At 45.2% G+C, this 21,559-nt stretch overlaps 1 protein-coding gene across 2 annotated transcripts; it reads left to right on the forward strand.

The window, feature by feature from the left end:
• The first annotated feature begins 232 nt into the window (after positions 1 to 232).
• On the forward strand, positions 233 to 20,310 carry CTC1 (CST telomere replication complex component 1). 2 transcript variants are annotated; one of them, XM_067302322.1, is made up of 24 exons: positions 233 to 278; positions 380 to 522; positions 2,938 to 3,184; positions 4,138 to 4,337; positions 7,780 to 7,924; positions 8,299 to 8,601; positions 8,805 to 8,933; positions 9,276 to 9,502; positions 11,056 to 11,230; positions 11,315 to 11,515; positions 11,751 to 11,877; positions 12,079 to 12,193; positions 12,488 to 12,950; positions 13,310 to 13,399; positions 13,716 to 13,859; positions 14,170 to 14,240; positions 15,289 to 15,398; positions 15,731 to 15,896; positions 16,155 to 16,241; positions 16,326 to 16,485; positions 16,941 to 17,005; positions 17,243 to 17,405; positions 17,551 to 17,677; positions 20,103 to 20,310. In XM_067302322.1, exons 1-24 carry the CDS (start codon positions 258 to 260, stop codon positions 20,147 to 20,149), a joined length of 3,726 nt encoding a protein of 1,241 aa, XP_067158423.1. In that variant the 5' UTR covers positions 233 to 257; the 3' UTR covers positions 20,150 to 20,310. The 2 variants fall into 2 exon arrangements, with proteins under 2 accessions (XP_067158423.1, XP_067158415.1); XM_067302314.1 differs by lacking the exon at positions 20,103 to 20,310 and adding an exon at positions 18,809 to 19,281.
• The last annotated feature ends 1,249 nt before the right edge of the window (positions 20,311 to 21,559 follow it).

Here is a 21,559-nt window from a genome sequence, read left to right on the forward strand (position 1 = left end):
TCCCACCCCCCGGGACCCCCGTATCTGCCCTCTGCACCGGTCCGCGGCGCACGGTCCTAACGCCTGAAAACGAGGGAAGGCGCCGCGCCCTCCCCTCCCCCCGCTTACCGGGGCGTTGGGCGGCGGCGCCGATTGGCCGAAGGGACAAGAGGGGGCGGAGACTGGGGGCCGCTGCGTCGCGCAGGCGGGTTGGCCGGGTTCCGCCGCCGCGTTGCCACGGCAACGCCGTGAGCCGAGCGGCCCGTCGTGGCGCTGCCATGGCGGAGCCCAGCGCGGCGGTGAGTGACCCGGGCGGGCCCCGGGCCCTCCCCTCCCCTCCCCTCCCCTCCCCGCGTCGCGGGAAGCGGCGCTGAGTCCTGTCTTCTCTGCTTCTCCCTAGGAGCAGCGGTGGCTGCAGGCGGCCCAGGCCTTCGCCCGCCGAGCGCTGCCTGCCCGCGAGGGGCCTGGCAGGGCGGCGCCGGTGGACGCGGTGCTGCAGTGCCTGCGGGGCGCGGGCGGCGGGGACCTGCCGCTCGGCTACAGGTGACCGCGGGGGGGAGGGGAGGCTCCCTGCGACTGTTGCGCGCGAGGGCGCGAGTCTCGCGCATGCGCCGCACGTGCTGGCGGGAAGGCACCCCCCCCACACACAAACACTCTCACTCGGCGGTCGCGCGGGGGGGTAATTCGCCCCCACGCAAATCCCCTCGCCGAGGGCCCACCCGCGGGGAGCCCACCCGCGAGCCCCCCACGAGCGCTGGCAGCGGCCCGGCGGGCGGGAGGGCTGCACCTTCCCCCGTACGCTGCCTGCCCCGGATGTGGGGGGAAGGGAGGGGGGGCTGCCGTTGGAGACAGGTAACCGCGCGCGCTCGCTGGGCGTCGGGGCGCCCCCGGGCGCGCTTGCGGTGCGATAAAGCGCCGGATCCGCCGGTCTGCGGCCGGCAGGGTGTGTAACCAAAGTAGAGCACCTCGCTCGGAGCCAGCTGCGGCGCTGCGCGGCGCCTTCCCACGGGGATCCTGCAGGAGATTTCTCTCTGTGCCCCGTCTCCTAGACTGTTAGCCGGCCAAGCTTTGCTCTCGGGCGTGTGCTTTCACGGAGGGAGAATCTAGGATAGCCTCGTCCTTGTTCTAGCTGGTGAAAGGCTTTTGAGTGCTTACTGTCGTGAAAAAGATGCAACTTGCTGAGCAGGATCCAGACTGGAAGGTCTGGCTCCCCTATATCAATTCCTCTCTTGCTCCGACTTACAGTGAGGCACTTACGGTCTGCTAAAACCCCTGGCACGGCTGGTATTGGGACAAAGTCAGCTGGAACTGGCTAGGGACTTGGAGTCTTTAATTTTAAACTGACAATCCGTAAACCTGCATGGTAGATCTTCCACGCCAGCTAAACTGATCTCATTTCATAGCCATATTTTTTTGTGTAGACTATATTTTATAATGCTAAAACCAGTGTTTGGTTTTTATTCAGGGCAATTCATAGAGAAGAGTTAAAGGAAGTTGATATTTATCTTGTATGAGGTCGGTAGGCTGTTTGCTTGTAAGGATATTCTATCTGCAGCTAACCATCAACCTCTGTAGCACCAGAAGAGGGACCGGTAGTTCTCTGTATGTGATAACCAGGATTCAGCATACTGTTGTAGTTTTAGTTTGTCCCAAGAAGCAATCAACATATGTAATGAAAATGAGAGCAGCACTGTATCCTGCTTGTAGATATCAGCATTATTACCAGTGGTGCTCTGTCTCTAATGTCCTTCAGGATGGAGCAGTTTGCCTCTATCCTTTTCAGGTGATCCTTCTCCTGTTTGGGTTCCTGCCCAATACACAGCATAAGTATCTGCATATATTTATCTCTTCTGATTAATTTGTTATGTAAATATTATTTGTAGCAGTAGCTGATTCAGGCCCATCACTCATCTAGGCAAGACTCTGGCTTTGAACCTTTGATAACTGACTAATGAAGTGAAACTCCTCAAATTCATCTTATTTAAATTTGATTATCTCCCACTATTGAGCAAGTGGGCATTGTGAGTAGAGCTAGTTTCACAACCTAAAATTGTCAGCTAACCTCACTGGAAACAAGTACTAAATTACTAGCTGGAGACCAGTTTGTATTAGCTCTGTCAGTGTTGATGGTTAGCATGGACAGAGGGCTTTTGTTAATTCTCTAGCATAGACAGCTAAGATGTAAACGGTGATGATGAATGCTACCACAATCATATAAACACTGAAAAGGCTGAGAATCTAGTGAGGATGCTGTCTTGTTCTCCCATATTCAGTACCTTGGTCGGTTTAAGCATAGTAGATGCTTAAACTGGAAACAGCTTCATCTGTAGTTGATATTTAGTGTTAAACTCCCTTCAAAAACCAGCCAAACAAAAAAAAACAAAAACAAGAGGGTAGGCTTCAAGTTTCAAGGGGCTGGTCTGAATGCGTTCTTGGAAGTGAAGGCACAGCCTGAGATCACTAGCTTGATAGCACTTCATAGCACCTAATGATGAAAACAGTCTGTATTTACCAGCGTTCCTTGCTGACAAGTAGACTGCCTTGAGCTGGGATTTTCTCATGGTGTCTCCCATTCAAGCTAAAAATGCCTGAACTGATAACTGTTCTCCCTCCCATCTTCCCCCACACATGTTGAAAAGGTTCTGTTTGTCAACCCTCAATTATTTTGTTTTTTTTCCTCAAGTCTTCTGCCTGCCTAACCAGGTGACTGTAGTACAAAAGGGTGTCTGTTTTCAGAGATGATGCTCAAGCAGAACAGACATGCTGAGAGAGATCCTTAACAACTGCAAGTGAATGGGTTGCTTCTTGCCATGTGGTATCATCAGACCATGCCAATAGCTAAGGTTCCTTTGGCTTTAGCTGGGCTCTGGGCCACTGCAAGGATCACCGTTATCTTCAAACTCTGCAGATTGGGTTTCTCCTACATTGTTCTATGTCTTTACTTTTCTTTTTTTCCAGTTTCATCTCTGTCTCTGACCTACAGCATCAACAGAGCATGCCATGCTGCAGCCACCTGACCTGGAGCACTAATGAATTTAAGGAATGGGCTCGTCAAGGACAGGGTGCTTTACCCATGCAGAGCTCTTTGCCACGGGCTTATCTGATTTTGGTTGGCTATTTAACAGACAGAAGGCAAGAGGACAAAGAGAAGTTGGTAGATGGTTGCCTATATGTGAAAGACAATACTGGGATAATTCCCTGTGAGGTATGTCCTCAGTCTGATGGATTATGTGTTTATTTCCACTTCTGGGGAAGTTGTCACAGACCTCCAGGGGCTTCAGATGGTCTGCCAGACTGTAGCTAGGGAGAGAACGCATTTTTGTTACAGGTGAGAAAACAACAAGCTCACATTCTGGGGAGAGGATAGACCATGTCAAATTTGTCATTGCTAGGAGTACAAATATTGAATGTACTTGCTTGGGGAAAAGAGATAGGGAAGCCTAATATCCAGTTCTGTTAAATTCTCAACAGTATGAGGTGGCCTGGGAGGCCTGGAGATGATAGCAATATCCTCTGTTGAATTTCAACCAGTGGAGGAGCAGTAACTTTCTGGGGAGTTGTACTGGGCATTCAGCAACACATTGATGACATATTTTCAGGAAATAAAAGCTTGGGTGACAGGGATATTAGATTGAAAGCCTTCTTAAGGTCATAATAAGGGGAATCTAAATAAGAGGCCATGGACCATAGACCACAGAATGATGATGGAAGAGCAGCGAGATTGTGCTTACCGAGGAGCTGAAGATTAGGTGCAAGTGTGTTAGTTACACTGGGATGAGCGTCAAACTGAAAACACAGAGAAAAGAAAGCAGGTGAGAAGATCAGGAAAGTAGTCTGGAAATAACTAAGCCCTGCAGTGAATTAATTCTCACCTTGCTGGGAGGGAGAGACTGGAACCCAGGAAATGCTAGCCCTAGAGCTCAGCAAATCTGTTCCAGATTTGCATCTGGAAGCACAGAATTTCTTGTGAAGTAGGGGAGCGGGCAGAAAACACTGCTGTCTTTCAGTAATGAATCCCAGCAGTAGAACAAGAGCTCATGACGTGCATGGAAAAGCAGGTTAACTTTGTAGGTGATAGTAGATTAACACTGTAGGTAGCAGTGAGAAAATGTACTGTAGCTCATCTCAAACTACGGTACCCTTTATCCTTTGTCTTAGATCCTGCATTTTGAACTTGAGTGGCTGGAATCGCTGTTCCTCTTCCCAAGCTGGGCATATATACCACAAACTGACCAGGGCACAGTGGGGTATGTGGAAATCCTGATGGATCCAGTACCAGTAAATCTCCTCCCGAAGAAAGTACTAGACACCATTCCTGTCATCTACCCAGCAGCAGCTGAGCCACTGCTTATCTCCAGGTAAACGTGTAGTGCACTTAACTGCATCACAGTGCTACTGCTGTTGTTTGGCAGGCTTACTTGCCAGCACCATGAGGAGCACTTGGCTTGGGAAAAGCCAAATTACGCTTCTGTCAAAGGTGGAAGAGAAAGGGTGAATGGTGGAAATAAGTTACACAATAAAGCCATTTTTCGGTAATCAGCTGTGTTTTCCAGGAGTTTGTTGCAAGTTTTTATTCTGTATCTTAACACAATAAAATAATTGTAGATTATTTTCTGGTATATTTTGATAATATAGAAAAGATATGAAAACAAATTTATCATTCAGAAGAACTTTCATTTAAGCTGAAATTCACTATTTTAATTAGCACAACTTAATTTTTTGAACCTACAGCAAACCAAAAGTATTTTTGAGAAGTAATTCTAGATTCTATTATGAAATTAGTATAAACCACTGGTCAAATTCTAATTAGATTGCTAAGATAAAGACCCTGATAGAGTAACTTGTCTTTAATGCAGATAATACTTAAAGTATGTCAAAGTATAATCAATGGACTTGTGAGTCATATTCAAGTTCATAATTTCAGGTTGTGCTAGATAAAATATTATCTTCTCAAGTCTTAATGTAAGTTGATAACACTAAAAAGTCATTAGTCAGGCTGCTTTAGTTTCTTTTGTTTTAATTGGGTTTATCTGCTTTTGAGAAACTTACTTTAAGCGTAAGTATTTGGTTTAGCTCAACAGAATTTTCTAAACAAGGAAATTATTTTCTTATTTTAGTTTTTGCTGTTAGGCTCTTTTTAAATTAAAGCCCCTCTGCCTGTCCCTGATATCTGACCTATTGTCCACGTTAGTTTTAACTGTGCTCTGTTGTAGCAACGTGTCTGTACACCTGAGTTTAGTGAAATCAAATTTTTTACATAATAAATATTTGCATCATTATCTAAACCCTGATTGGTTTATTTTTTTTGCAATAGTGAAAATACAGCTTGTGTTGCTGCTCAGTGGCCATATATGTTCTGCTTAATGGATGCATGTGCCCCATCTGCACAGTCAGATTCCTAAACAGACATGACTCATTGGTACTGAGTTTTGGTATCAACACTTTTCTGTGCAGCCGCTTCTCCACACTAACTGTACCCCAACTGTAGTAAACCTCCTGTAAATGGTTTTCTAAAATGGCAGACCTGAAGTTGCGTATAAACCCTTCCTATGTGGTGGGAGAAATCTGTTGTAGGATGGGTGTAACAGATACTAGTTAGTGTAAAGAACCTATACATTGAGTACTTGCTTCAGCTCTCTGGTTGCTGCAGAGTTAGAAGAGAATTTTGTACCTTGACCCCTACTCTGAAAAACAAAGCTTAGAGAATCTCTGCCTACTTGAGAGGAAATCCTAGTCGTGGTAACTCTGACAGGGCAGTGCTAAGACACAGCAGTTAATGACAGATTTTTGATGAGAGTTTCTTAAATCTGACAGGCAAAAATAGTCTTTAAGTAGAAGTGTTTTCATATGGACAACTTTGCATGATTTGGACTCAGCTTCACAACTTCAAGCTGTGCTTGACCTTGATTCTACTCTGTATTGCAGTATCTCAAAATCCATGTTGTAGATTGAGGCATGTTTCGGTGGAGTAAAACAGGTTTTGACTTCTCATTTAGCAGTATTGACAGTCTTCTTGTCTACCTGTCTGTTAAAGATTTGTCCTAAACATAGAACACCAATGCTGCGGTTTTGAAATTTGTGGTATTCTTATTCATTGTCTGATATTTTACCTTATGTTTAAGGTTTTTATCTCTGCAGCACAAGTTCTCAGGCTATAGTTTTTTACCTAACCACATTTGACACCTGGAGAGAAATTAGGTAAAAGAATGTGTGATGAGCTTTTCCCTGCCCTCTTACTGGGACTGAACTTCTTTGACCATCTAGATGTATTTTTGTCATGATTTCTATCCTATTAGCAGAGCAAACTCTGATCACAAACATAAGCTATAAATTTTTATCTCTGCCTGTGATCAGCTGGCAGATACAACTGAACCTTTAGCCACACCTTGACAGGTTGCTGACATCTTTAGCCTATGCTGGAAGCAGGCCAGCACTTGAGAACTACATAGGCATAAGATAGAGCCCCTCACCTTGGTTAAACTGTACCTTCTTGACATGACAGAAAAGTATGATGGCAGGTTAGGAGATTAGCGCTCCATTTGCTGTCAATACCAGGAACTGAAAGATACTAAAGCAATCTTTGCCCTTGTATAAAAGTACAAGGAAACACAGGGCCTGTGTGCAACACCAGTCTATGTTTATTCAGAATCGTGTGGCTTTGTGCACATGAGTCTATGCCCATCTGTAGCGGAGTCTATAATAGCTTTAACAGTTTGAAGAACCACAATTACTGCAGGGTAAAGAGAATCAAAGCAGGCTGTTTAGGTTCTATTGCTCTGCTTTGTTGCTCTTTTTGTGTGTGAGATGTGTCCAGCTTCCTCGGGCATCACTTGCTCTGAGTACAAAAAGAAACACTGCAAGTAGTAGAAATTAAAAACTGATCAGAGAAAAGATTGTAAGAATTTTGCGTAATTGAAATTTGAACTGTACAGTGGAAAGTATCGTGCAATTCAAATGCAGTGGTTGCAACCATGTACAGATGCACTGTGTGTTATTAAGATATATATCTGGTTGGCTGAGATGATCCTTTAATGACTTGACTGATAACATCTTTAATGTTCCTGGTACTTGTGTGTGTTGAGGTTTTGGTATCTCTTTAAAAAAAAAAAGTCATAAAGTTACATAATTGCTTTTATGTCTGAAAATCAAGAATATCTGTTTGTTTAGAATAAGTGGGATGCTTATATTTAAGTCCAGTAGGAGTCGAAGTGAAAATGTGACAAATAGAAATGACTGAAGAAATGTTTTCCCTCTCTCTCCTTCCCCTCCCCCCCCCCCCCCATCTGCTTTGAGTTTTGCTGCTCTTTCACCCTGTGCCAAGTTTGTCAGGAAGACACCATTGTTGCTTTCAGGCCACTTTTGTTTTTAAGCTTAGAGCTTCCACAGTGTCACATTGCATGGATCTACAATATCAAGTTCTGTTTTCTGCTGAAGAATTGCTTGTGACTTATTTTACTTCCTTTTGACCTATAATTAGCTTCTCGTTTGTGCTAAAGCTTTTCATAATCTGGCCACTGTCTTGGAACAAGTGAATTTGTTCAACTCAATCTTGCTCTCTCCAAATATTAAGGGTTTTAAAAATGTCTAAGGGATTTAGTATATAAAAATTAAGGTAATCATTTTGTAGCCAAGTATTGTTTTGAAAACATCATGCCTCTCTGAGAGAGATGCTTTTTATTACTTTGTTGGATCCTTTATTTCTAGAACATGCTTGTTGCATATTTGTGTACTTTGCTTCTGGCATATTTTTGAGTTCTTCTTTCATCTCTGATTTTGTTTGCCTCCTCAATTTACCTCTAGGATTCCATGCAAGAAAAGATCAAAGCTCAATGTGGCAGGTGAGCTGGCCAAACTCAGCCCTCTCCTTTGTATTCACCACAAGACATTCTTCTTTCTGTTTCTGAAGTGCTTCATTTCAGCTGTTGGGGTCCCTGTGCTGGTGCGGGTAAGTTCTTGGAACTTTGCCCACAAATTTACCAGCTGTATCTATGTAGATGCTGGTTGATCCATTCATTGAGGCTTGCCCTTGACTTCCCAGTTTGGTTTATTCATTGTTTTACTGTTGACGCTATTTTTTTATTCCATGTGACCTACAACAGTCCTTGTGCATAAGAAGTCTAGTGCTATGCCATGCAGAAATACAGACCTCCTCCTCCTGCAGTCGCAGTGCCCCTGAATAGTTTGCAAATTTCTCACTTATGGTAGTGTGTGATGCAGTTGTCATGGCAGAAAAGATTTTGGATTGGGTTATCAGGGCCCGAGGAAGAATTTTCTTCAATGCAGGAGATGCTCATGTTGTTTTTGGTTTCTCTGCTCTAGAAACCCAACCAGCTGTCATGGCACCATGTCCTCCAGCTGGGCCACAGGTACATAATAACAGGCCTGAGTATGTCCAGTCTGAAGAAATCTGGGCAAAGGACGTTTGTCACTGGTGTCTCTTCGTGCCTCCTGCCCTACTGTGCCAAGCAGGTGAAGGAGCAGCCCCTGGACAGTGCTTGGCAAGGAGAATCCCCTCAGTCTGCTTCACCTGAGGCTTCTGTGCAGTTCAGTGACTCCTCAGAGCTGGGGGTTGAAGAGGAAAGGCCAGGATCAACCAAAGAGTCCAAGATCATCTCGTATGTGGTAAGAATTTGTAACATTAGCCTTTACCCACTCGTGCTCCTGGGGCTTCAGCTCCTGATCTGCATGGTCTCCTTTGCCTCGCAGATGTATTTCCCTGTGACTCAGGCCACTGAGTCTTTTATATTCTAGGAATCTGTACACTCCCTTAACTTTGCTGTTTGATAACTGATTGTTAGCAGTTTAACTGTTTGTTTTTTATTTAGGGGACTGTCACCAAAGTACTCAATGCCCAAGCTGGTCTCTTTGAACTAGATAACAAAGTCTGCTTGTGCCTTGCTTACCAGCAGTTGTTGAACTCTGCACATGGACTCCGACCAGGAGCATGCGTGAAGGTAAAGTTTATGAGACTGACAAGAAATAAAGCATTCAGTGAATAAGACCCAGGCCCTGGGGACAGCTCGTGAGTATGTGGGAATATATTTAACAGGAATGTTAAATCTTTGTCAGCAAGTGCCTAGCACAAAACCAGGGATCTGACTGTCTGGGCTTGGCCATAGGAGTTGAAATGATAGTTATATGATTCCTCCCTAAGCAATGTCAGATCTTTCGAGGCCCATTGGGCTTATCATTTATCCAATGGAGAGCCAAAGCATTTGATGTGGGGTGATAGTTTTGGGGAATGGTGACAGAGCAGCCATCTCCTCTCCGTTAAGTTGTATGTCTGTGTTTCTTAGCTCGTCGATGTCCACCTCCTACAGAAACCTCTGGTATCCTTCCATTTCATTGTACTTGGTGCTTGCCTGAACAGCACTGTTGTGCTGAAGAGTTTTTCAAGGCTCAGCACCTTCTACCAGCCAACTGTCTCTTCAGGAAATCTCTACTTAAAGCTGCTCTTCCGCTATAATCTTGGCATGCCACTCTACCTCTGGCTGGTGAGCCTCCTGGAGACGTTCGAGGAGAGGTGAGGACAGTCCTTCTGAAGCCAGGCTACGAGGAAATATGTTTTGTAGGCTATCTGGGCACCTCTAGACTGGATGTTCACAAAGTTACTGTGCTTGAGTACTACTAATGGCAGCAGCAATTGCTTCTGGCTTACTAGCATAAGCTTAACATACATCTAGATTTCCCATCCTCTGGTAGTCCAGTCACTTGTACCTTGCAATTGCTCTTACCAGGAATTCCTGTATGTTTTTTAAGTGCACGTGCAGTAAGCCCACTGTTCTCTGGAAGCTGCAGTACCCCAGAGCATGTGCTCACATACTGCTGCCTGAGAACTTTTTTCTTGAAATATGGAAGCCCTGTAGGGATGTGCACCTTCCAACCTGGTTTGCCTGGCAAATCAAGGTGGGCATTGTGGCTGGAGCTGGAAACTGCTGTTAGAATCAGATCACAGCCCATACAGAGACCTGTAGGTACTGGCTTTTGTGAGGAGCCAAGTCTGAGCAGCAGGAGTGGCTCTGCATATTGCCTTGAGATGTTCTGAATATTGTCAGTAGTGTGAGCATCTGTTTGAGAACCTCTGTCCTAGCAAGTTTTCCTGTGCATGCTTATCCCTGAGCCTCCCAGATGGCTTTCTGATGTAGAGCTCACTTTCCCTGACAGCTGTGCTGTCTGTTTGCACTACAGCTCTAGGCCAGTTTCTGGGTTTACTTCTAGGTTCTGTTAGTGAAAATATTTGTGTGTTCTGATATAATTATGGTATCACTGTAACCGCTGCCTCAGAGCTTAAAAACAAACAGGTGTACATTTAATCTCGGGCAGTCAATTAATAGCATTTTATAGAATGCACTGTCTTCATATGCTTTACTGGCATCATGAAGTTTTACTATGCTCTCTAATAAAACAGCTTCAATTCTGCCTCTGGAATGAGTGCTAGCTACAAGTTTCATTTTTTATTAGCTTTTTCAGTTACTTTCAGTATGATTGCCAGCTCCTTCTGTTGCTTCAAAATTGTTCCAGTGAATTAGTTACTATCTCTTTTTATTTGACTTCACCTTCTATTAGTAAGTTTTTTTTGACTGGCAGTGTGGCCACTTCCAGGCATGCAAAAACAGTGAGCTAGATTTCTGAAAGGAACTCAATACAAGGAAAAAATGAATGAGAGCAAACTGTGTGTATTTTATTCTGCCTTGTGATTTTCATCCTGGGAAAGTAAGTCAAGTATACCTAACATGAGTAATCATATCAAGCTTAGCCAAAATGCAGGGAGATCTGTTTGTATGACTTAGAGGGAGATTATCTTTGGGTGGGTTCTTCTGTACACTTGTGTTTTGGGGTTTTGCCAGTCTCTCCATTTCTGTATATCTTCCTGTTCCTTGTCTGGTTGCCTGACGTAAATCTACATCACTCTTAAGTGCTCCTTTTTTTAATCATTTCATGTTCTTTTTGCAGTCTCCTTAGCTCTGTTCCTGCACCCCATACTCACTTGTAACAAACCAAAAGAATCCCTGAATTATGCGCAAAGCCCCCTAAAAAGTGAGGACTACTAATGCCTCTAACTCTAACTTTTTTCAGGTTTTCTTGTTTCTTTGGATGCCGGCGACTGTTGCATAGCTCTGTGCACCAAGACTGTGGAGCTGCTGAGAAGTTCCTTGTCCCCCTTCTGCAAGGAATGGTATCAGACAGAGAGGAAACAAGAGATGTTTATAATGAAATGCTAGCAAAAAGACACCAGTGTCCACTGCAGCAGGTGGGACAGTACTCTGCAAGCTGTTTCTTGTTTGTTTGATGAGAAGAAAGTCACTTTTTTTTTTTCTTTTGCCCCCCCCCCCAGTACTGGACCCTGGACCCCCCATGCCAGGCCCCATCTCTGTCTAAATTGTGTTGCATGGCAAAACAGAAGAGCTGGGACAACTTCTGTCCGTCGCAGCTGCTGTCCCCCTCAGAGGCACAGCACATGGGCACCCAGGAGCTGAATCGCAGACTGGCCTGGTCCTACTGCATGCTCTCAGCAGGAAGTTTTCAGCCCCGAGTGGTAGGTGCCTTCTTCCCTTTACTGTCTGTGCCCTGAGAGCTCCCTGTTGTCCCCATCCTTTCCAGCACATGTGCTTCTGATACATGCCCATTTCTCTTAGGGGATGACACTGCTTTTCTAACCTGTGGTGTGCTGAGCACGGGCTGATTTCAGGCTGCTGTTATGTACTCTTTGCTTTATGGCCTTCAAAGCTGGGAATTGCTTGATGCTCTTTGCAGCTTCCTTTCTGTTGCAGATATTATTGGGTGTGCTGAGAGTTTCCTCCAGGAGCAGCTCCCTCCATCTGCAGGACAAGAGCAGCACACTTCCCTGTGTGATATCCCATAAAGATGGTAGCCCCTTTGCCAATACAGCTCTCATAGGTATGTCCCACTAAGCTAAACTTGAGCGTGCTGGGCTTTTGTTGTTCTGCTATCCTGCTCCGAAAAGAGGAAGAGGAGATTTGGTATGGAGATGCTGAACTGTCACTGCTTGGCCTCGTGACTTTAAAATGAGGAAACTGAGCTTGCTGTTTTTATATTCTCCTCTTATTAGCTCATCTCTCTTCTCTGTTGTGTTTGCAGGCTCTCTTTTGCAAGTGGAAGCCTACCAGCTTGTAGTGGAGAGATTCCTTCGGAGTGATTTTCCCTTCTGGAAACAGCTGGCAAATCTAGAGCATGTGAGGGAGAAAAAAAACAGGTGAGTGCCTTTACTCATTACCTGGGTAGAATCACTCTACAATTCCACAGTTATTTAGGACTGTAGTAAAGCTGCTTATCAGCACAGTATTTCAGTGCCAAAGCAACTCCCCTTTGTTACTCCCAGGAAGGGAGATCTGTATCAGCAACAAATCTGCCTTCTCTGTTTTGTTCAGAATATATCCAGCCTGGCAGCTGCCTTTTTCTGAATACCTGCTGGGCAGTCACAGCTGCTTGGTTTGGAAGGCCATATGTCAGCAACAGGGAGTGTTAATGCTACTACTTCTCATTTCAGTGTGTATGTGCAGTTCTACTTTGAGGATGCACTGGTTCTCCAGGCTCCTGAAGTACAAATCCAGGAAGGTCCTAGGAGCAGAAACAGCTCCTCTTTGAAGAAAAAGGATGATGGTGGCTTAGCATCTGAGCTGGAAATTCCAGAGACAAAAGTGCTGAAATTAGAGGATTCCAGGCCAAATATTGAGAGAAATGAGAGCTGTCAGAGGGACCAGAGCAGCACGGGAAGAACCAGCTGCATATCTCGCCTGTTCTTGGTTACCCAGAAGGAGGGGCTTATGTTACGCAATTACCAACTACCCAGAGAAGGAAATGGAGAAGAGCAGGAGCTGCAGCGCAGTTTCCAGGCCACAGTGTTGTGGTTGGGCAGACCTCAGTTCTGGAGCCATCCCAGAAAAACTGCGAATCTACCAGAGCTGGAGGAGACCAACTATCATGGAGAAGAGGGCATGACACAGCAAGAAGTGAGGCAGGAGGGGTGGTTTGGGGGTGGTTGGATAAGGGTGTGAGCTGATTTCTGAAGGAACCTGTCTGATAATTAAGGACCCAGATTTCTAATCAATGGGAGGATGATTTTTGCCTTGGGTACAGACATGTGTTTATGCAGGTAACTTCCTTCCTGCCACCCCAAGGGAGTTCCATCTCCTCTCTGTCAATTTGCTGTAAATGCATCCTCCTTCCCTCACCCCTGATGGTGCTAACCTTGCTTCTTGCACAAGACATCCTCTGCTGGGCTCGCTCTCTTTTTGCTGTGTTTTTCATTTCCTACCTTTTTGCTAACGTCTCTCGTCACCTTTTCTCACCTTCTCTTTTTTTTTCCCAGGCACTACTACTCTTTATGGGGAAATCACTGCGATGGTTTCCATTTCTGCACTTGGATGGGCTGTATCGCTTCATTGTCCCCCACTGCTCGGTAAGGAAGAGGTTGTCTTGCTGTTTCCTGTTGTAGAATTCTTGCAGAGCTACATCTGGGAGATGAGGAGTCGCAGAAGTGGCTAAGCTCTTTTGAGGCTTGGAGTTGACCTCCATCTTGCCAAGGATCTGCTTCAGTTCTGTGCTTAGTTAAAATCCTCAGAGCTCCAAGTTCAGTGTGTGTGTGTTTTTTATCTATTTATCTATCCATCTATTTTAACCATTGTTCCTCAGTGGTCCTCTTCTCCCTGTATAGCTTTCATCTCCTTTCCCTTAATGATTTCCTCCTTTGCCTTACACTGCAACTCTTCTCTTAGGACTTGGAAGTGTTTGACAAGCTCTGTTTTCCACCTGTACCAGCAAGATTTCTGAGCAGATCATGCTGCCCCATGTGCCTGCCTGTGCCAGATACCTGGCACTTACAGCACGAGACATGGATCTCCTGTCTGACTGAGCGTCAGGTATGCAGTGTCCTATTGCTCTGAGTTTTCATAGGCAACTTGTAGATCTCTCCAGAACTAGCTCAGAAAACTATAGACAGAGAATGCCGTGCTGATGAGACCGCTCTGCTGTAAGCTCCATCAGAGGCCATTGATGGGCTTGACATTTTCCTGCCTTGGAATTGATTTGGGGAGGAAGCATCAGTTGCTTGGTGTAAAATAGTTCTAGGCGTTTAGAGCTTGTCTCCATTGAGACTGACTGGACATAGCTCTGCTAGCTGGACGTAGCTATAAACTGCAATCATTTTGAGTCTGTCTCCTCCACTTCTAGCTGGCAGCTGGGTCAGTGCTGACAGGCATGGAGCAGAGAATTTCCTCCATTCCAGAAGTACTTAGCAACAGGTATGTTGGTTCACCTCATACTAGAGGTGGTTGAGCTTTAGAGAATGGAGAACGTGCCACATTAAACCAGTGGTGAATTATCCATCCTGGGAATATTGTTTGGAAATCTTCCTATGTGCAAGTAGTCCCGACCAACCCCAACCAGTTTATGAAAAATAAAGGGATTGTAGATGACAAGGCTGAAAAATGGCATACAGAAAACGTTCATGCTACTAATAGTGTGGACTAGGTGCCAAAGGTCTCTGCTAAAATGCAGTCAGAAGTGGAAGCAGGAGCAGCAGGCAAAATGAGGCCATTTATTTGTTGTTTTGTTTTTTTATGCAACTTGTTCAAACAAGTGCTGGGGTTAGAAACTTTTCTTTACAAAGCGTATTTAATCTGGGGTGATATTCCTGCACACTGAAATCTTCACCAGTGCCTCACAGTAAAGTGAGTTCTCCTCTGTTTGGCTTCTTCATCTAATCATGGAAAACTAATAGGAATTAGGCAGAAAGAAAAGCTGTGATGTCTGCTCCCTTTTCTTCTTCATTCCTGAGCCTGAAGATGCAGAAGGCAAGATCAAGGGACCTCCCTGGGCAGGACAGGCTGTAGCAAGCTGCCTTGAATCCAGTATTTCAGGTGCTCAAGGGCAGGTTCCCCTACAGGCAGTGAGGTGGACTGTACACTGTCTCTAGACTGTCACAGCTTCACACCATATTTCTGGGGGAAGCTGTGCTGTTTCTGTCCCCAGCTACTCTGCACCCCTAAGCTACAGTGTTGTGATGGGTACGTGGCCTGTTTTAGCCTTTATATCTGCTACTCTTACCTGTTGTTTCAGGGCTTTCTTGTGGAGGAGCAGGTGGGTTCTGTTGGCCTGTTACATGCTGGAGAACGTGTCTGTAGCTTGCTCTATGGCCAGGCATGGGCAGCAAGCCCTGGGGAAGTCAGGTTCAACTGTGACAGCACTGCATTTCCCCCTGTCCTTTGTAGCTGCAGTCTGGGTCAGACCTTTCTCTTCTCCCCTTGTCTTCAAGCAAGACAAAGCCCCATGATTCTGGTCTGCTCTCAGATTCACAGGTTCCCTTGTTTCTTTCCCTGGTGAGATAGTGGAGAGGACCTTGTGTGCCTCTCCCAAGAATGAGAAGCCATCTATGTCTCTCAGTCTCCTACAGCAGAAAGGTAAGGATGTGACAGCCCATGTCAGGTAACAGATTGATTCTTGCATCTTTGTTTTACAGAGCCAATGTACTTGGCTAACTGTGCTTGTATACCTGAGAATAGGTGGAAATATGGCAGGATTCTGCATCCCATTGCATGCTGCAGGGCTGGGAAACTCTGCTCTCTGTGTGCGTTGGGGATGGGAACACCATGCTTGGAAAGTGTGTGAAGTGGAGCAGTGATGGCCTCGCTGTCATGGGAGGGAAAATACCTCTAGCAGAGCCAGGTCAGGGGTGGACTAGCCTACTAGCTGTGTGTGAGCTCATGGTGTCTGTGGTTGTGTGCCACCTTAGGGAGCCTGCTAGCGAGTGATCACAGCGTGAAGCTCAGCGTCTCCGTTGCCCTCGGCTCCCCTGTTGTACTGGATGTTTATATTGCTGCCGCCTACCTGCAGCATCTCTGGGGTTTGCTGCCTGGGGCCAAGGTCCTTTTCCAGAACTTGGAACGCAAAATCTCCAGGTACTCCTGTCTTTTGAACCTTGACCCAGACCCCAGCTCTGACCTCCATTACTGTCTTTGAAACTGTCTCTTAATCTCTCCTCTCACAAGAACCTGCCATTTTTCTCATTCCTTGTCCTTACCTTCCTGTCTCTTCAGTCCTTACTATAAATGATTTTCCCACAATGTTACAGATTGTTACAGAAAATGCCATCCCAAGAAGACTGGGTAATTTGGTTTCTACAAGCTGTTTCTGACATCTACCTTCTCATATTGCAGATTCCATAATGTTTATTGCACATACATTGCCTCCAGCTGTATAAGCATCGTGTCTCTGCCAGCTTCTCACTTACCTCTTCCTTCTAGGTGAGTCTAGGGTCTGTTCCGACCTTTCACTGTCCCAAGAAAGTTTTCTCTGTTGCAAGTTTGTCACATTCCTGTCTCTTCTAGTCCTGCAGGAGAAGCCTCATCACCTTCATTAATGTTTCTGTCCAACTTGCAACTTCACCTACAAAACGTGCCCCAGGCACGGATTTTATGCCACTTGTCCTGTGTACTGACTCTGTCCCTGCAATGGGTTTGCTCACTTTGCAACAGCATCTTCAAAGAGGTACTCAAGCTGCCACAGGGATAGTTTGGGAGGAGCCGTGCAGGTTTTCTACTCGGACATGTCCTGTGCCACCATACAGAAGAAATAGAGTTCCTCTCCCAATTCCACAGCCTCTTCTTCCAGTTTGTGAAAAGGACTTGCATAATAGAAAGGGACTATTAGAAGTGTGCAGCTGATATCAGACAAGGCTGCAGCTAGGGCTGGAGGGAAGGGGAGGGTATTCAGGGGAAAACCCTGCTGTGTTAATGCTCTGCTTTCCCCGCATTCACTGCTGTTGGGTTTCGCCACCTTATGGCAGTTGTTTTTCTCCCCAAACTCTTCCCTAGACATTTATTGGAAATGAAGTTCCTTAATCCATTGCATACTTCTTTAGGAGGCTTAAAAGAAGCACTGGCCCTTCACCTTCCCTCTCACATACCCACCCATACACAGCTGTAGCTTTACTCTTCCTTCAGGGGAAGTGCACCCGGCACAATCCACCCTGTCCATCGCACATAGGAGTGAGACAAGCCAGTGCACGGTAAGCACTGGAGAGATTGGAAGTGGGAAGAGGTGGGAAGATGACACCATTTAAGGGTGGGAAAGAAAGGCAGGTCAAGGACAGGGTATGGGCAGAATAGCAAAGGTAGAAGTTCATGTCTTCCCAGGCATGAACAAACCTCCCTCTCTCTTCACTGAGATCCATTCTCTCATGAAAGAGCAGAGCCTTGTCCTTCTGACCTCCCTCCACTTCTTTCTTGGCTTGCCCTGTCTGTAGGGTGCTGGTGGAGGATGGAACAGGTGAAGCGCTGGTGCTGTGCAGGAACCAGCACGTAGCAGCAGTGCTGGGTCTGAGCCTCCTTGAGTGGGAAGCTGTGCAGAACTGTGTGCAGAGCAGAGGCGGAGTGTCCATCCAGCACGGGGAAGCTACTGGGACAGCGGTGAGTAGGTTATTCTGGCAATGATTTACAGTGTGCTGGGCTCAAGCCTCGGTTGGGCTGGATTTCCCCCCTTTGCTGCAGGCGTTCCTGTGGCTCTCTGCCTTCCTCCACAAATTCACTGGCAGTGCTCCCTTTTGTTCCTCAGTGTGTAGAGGAACCTGAGGATCTCATCGCCTGCTACCTAAGGAACCTGTGCAGGAGTCCTTTCATCTGTCGCCCTATCCTGCTGGATTTCAGCCTAGACAGGAAGCCCTCTAAGATCCCGCAGCCTGGTAAGCACTGTGGCTTGGGTGCTGCTCAGCTTGGGAAGGAAGGGAGGAGCTGCCTCATTATGCTGGAGGAGGAGAGCTGCCCTCACTACCCACAGAACAAGAACTTTGGAGGATTTCTGTGGTATTGTGAATTCTGCAGTGTAGATCTAAGAGGTCTTAGCAGAACCGTGGCTACAAAAATATAGAACATATAAAAGTCACTTTACACAAAAATGTTATTTATGAAAGTTTATTTTACACACCAACATAATATTGAATGGTCCTCCCAGTTGTGGTGAGGAACTTGGAGCTCTTCCATTCAAATTCCAGGAAAATATATCAGCTAAAACTACCAGGATAATAATTGTTCTAAGGTGTCAGTAAAGGGGTATGGGGGGAGGAGAACATGTTTTGTTAGCTTCCCCCCTCCACCTTTCCACTCCCCGATGCAGAAACACATAGCCTTTTTTGTTTCAGAGTAAGTTTCCCAGTCCTGGGATGGAATGGTCTCTGTCCAAACAGAGTTACTGTGCAGGCCTCTCAAATCACTTGGCCTCAGCCAGGACAGCAGGTAGAGTCAAGACTAGGCCTGGAAATCCTCACTACAATCCCAGAATTTAGAGTCTTGAAGAGTTTTGAATTCACGGGTGCTGGTGTCTGAGCTCATGCTGCCACAACCGTGCAAAGGACATTACCGTGTGAAGGAGACAATCTCCTCAAGCTGCTTGTACTAACAATACTGCTTGGGTACAGGTCCAGGCACTGTGGGGGTTGAATTGTTAAGCTCACCAGAGGATGCTCTGCTGTTGAGACAACATCTTTTGGAGATCATGTAACACTGCCTGTAAGGCCAGGGTGCTGTTGGTGGAAAAAGATACATGGCCCAGTGCATCAGCTACATGAACAGCACATAGTTCAGCGATTCACACTATAAAAAGTCTGTTTTCTCCAAGTTGGAAATGTCCTGGCCAAATGCATTAATCTGCTTTCATACTGCATTCATTAATCTTCCTGTCCTTTGTGATTTAGCAGATGCCAAGCAGCTGTTGCAAGGCCTTCCCTTCCCTGCCCCCAGTAACTTTCACAGTTGTGTGCTAGAAGGGAGCAGGAGGCCTGTATGGAGTTGTTACAGTTTTTATCCTTCCACTTCAGCTCCACTACAGCTGAGAAATTTTCGGTGTGGTGAAGTGGAGTTTGTGTCACAAGTGCAACCTCGACCAAGCCTGCTGTGCCTGAACGTGGAAGAAGTAGAACAAAAAGCCTTATGCTGTCTGAACAATGAGAGGATTAGGAGGACATCTAGCTGCTGCTGAGTGGGAGGTGCTACTTAACACCTCTGCCAGTAAGAGAAGAAATATGGAGATAGCTGGGGTTGGGAGCTTTTTATTTTCCTCCTTTCCAGTAAGAGCGTGGACTTGTGAGCACCGAGTGAAGGGTGTAACCAGGAAGCTGCTGTGACTTGTGGAATTCCTGAATGGTCACTCTGGACCATTGCTACCAGGGCTATATTTTGGGGAAGAGATGTTCAGTATCTCCTACATGGTAACCATTGCTTTGGGCCTAGAACACACAGTGTGTGTATTTTGTATAGTAGTGTCTACTGTAAATAAAGCTATTAAAATACAGTTTAAGTAATACAATATTTGTTTTAATATTAAGGTTTCCTTGCTACATGGGGAACTGAGGCAGAAAATGCATCCTCGATTTATGAGCCCAAAACAGGCATTTTGCAGATCATTTTGCAGATCATTCACTATCTTCATGGGAAACTGTACAGTTTCCACAGGGGAAATTCTGCTTAACTCAAGTGGAATGATTAGGTCAAAGAGCGTGGTGGTTTTGGGGGTTTTTTTGTTTTTGTTTTTAATTGAAGCATTTCCTTCCTCCAAAAAGAGAAGCGAAGTGAATAAGTCACTGTTTGGGGACTAAATCACAGTACTAAATCACTATACTATAATAGGCTCATTTTGCAGCTTAAACAGTGGTCTAAACATTACTTGAGAGTGGTGACAAGAGGAAGGTAGTAATCTATGATGTAAATTCAGACCTGCTACAGTCTTGTCCAGCTGTTATGGAGCAGGAAGGGAATGACTGCAATGGCACATGCTAGTATCTGTAGCAGCATGGCAGACTAGAGCAGATGCAGGATGTGGAAGATCACCATTTGAAGAGATTCTACTCCTGTCCACTTACAGTGATGACTGAGTTGTTCTGCACTTGCTTTTGGAAAAATAATACCCAGATGCTTCATCTTGTGCTTTAGGTTAGTAAATTGCATATGCAATTACTTCCCTGCCTTATTCTGTGTGTAGTGCAGATAGTGCATTCTGGTTTAGGTTTTGTTTGTTCAGTATTTTACACGCACATATGCATGCACATTTAGTCCGAGCCTGATAATACACTTATCTTGTGAACTTTAATGAGTATGTGTATCTTCCTTCTCAAGGTTTGCTGGCCGCTTCTAGACCGAAGGACAAGTGGCACAAGACCTGACAAAGGCCACTCCATCCTAAAGGAGGTTGCAAAAACAGTTTAAAGCAAAGGTCTACATAAGTTTTGCTGTGGTCATTCTTTTTTGCTGTAGGCACTTTCTGAGCAATGGTAAAGATTTTGGCTGAAGTGTGCCAAAAGAAAAGAAAATAAACTATCTCTGCCTGAGGCAAATGTTGGCTGCGAGTGGCCTACAATGAAGTGATCAAAGTTTGATTTTAAAAAGAGCAACGGAAAGTAGCCCTGTAATATAAAGTGACATAGTAACAGACAATGCTACAGGAATAAATAGGAAATGCCAGTTAACAGATACTTCTTTAAAAACAACAACAACAAAAAAGCAAATTTGTCTCTGTAGTTCAACTATGTTTAATAATTGGGTTTATTTCTGAACTTGAACTTTCCAGTAGTAGCCTACTGGTCTCCTTCTCTTCCTCATTCCTTATCATTCTGCTGCCTATTCCTCTTTTATTTCACATTACAAATGTAATCATCCATCCCAACATAGGAATTTAGGCACTCTGTTTACCCTTGTCAGGATGAAGACCTAATACTTGCTCCTAGTCTGTTAGCTAGTTTCTAATCCATCAGTGTTCTACTGTTCACAAAATGTGTTTCAGCAGGGGAGTTTGATTATAGTCTTTTGAGAAGACCAAATAAATTATCTAGTTCTCATATTTAAATGTTTGCTTAATACATTCAGTGAATAACAAGTCAGGAGACAGATGAATCCAATTTATTTGGCGGTTTTAACATTTGTTTGTCTTTAGTATTCTGAGTTTGACGGACTAATTCTTAGACCTATTGGAGGAAACCCTTTTCCTGTTCATCTGTGAGATTCTGCCCATGATCAGAGCTTTGGTCACTGGGTTATTTCAGACAAGATAACACATTTTGTGTTGGTGATTAGAGTTGGGTTTTTTTCTTCATATACGCAACTACCATTATCACATTCCTCAATTTCTTTTTGAGGCCAAACAATGTGTCCTGTTGTAGGCATGGGTAAGAAATAATAATACAAGAGCAAAATCAACAGCAGCCTCGTGTTTATGCCACTGCGTGCTCCAGGAACTGGGAGATGGTCTTAGAAAGTTGTCAGCCCAAAAGGGAGGGAAGCAGGAACTGTGGCCTTTAGTCAAGGTAGCGGTAGTAACTGTTCCGTATGGAAAAACAGAGATTTCCTTTTAGTTGCAGCTCTCTACTCCATCACCAGTTTACCTCTAGAGCCCACCACTTGAAGGGGCATAAATGCCTACTAGGCCAAGGCTGATGAAGACTGAAAGCACTTGTCCTCTCTTCTGTGACTGCCACCAGCAGTCCTTATTCCAGGTCTGGCTGGGGTTGCTCAGGCTGGTGTGATGCAGATACCCCCCGTTAGTAGCATTTACTGAAGGCACTGCACTATGCAGTAAA

The sequence above is a fragment of the Apteryx mantelli genome, chromosome 1 (genome assembly GCF_036417845.1).
Source record: "Apteryx mantelli isolate bAptMan1 chromosome 1, bAptMan1.hap1, whole genome shotgun sequence".
Classification (NCBI taxonomy): Eukaryota; Metazoa; Chordata; class Aves; order Apterygiformes; family Apterygidae; genus Apteryx; species Apteryx mantelli.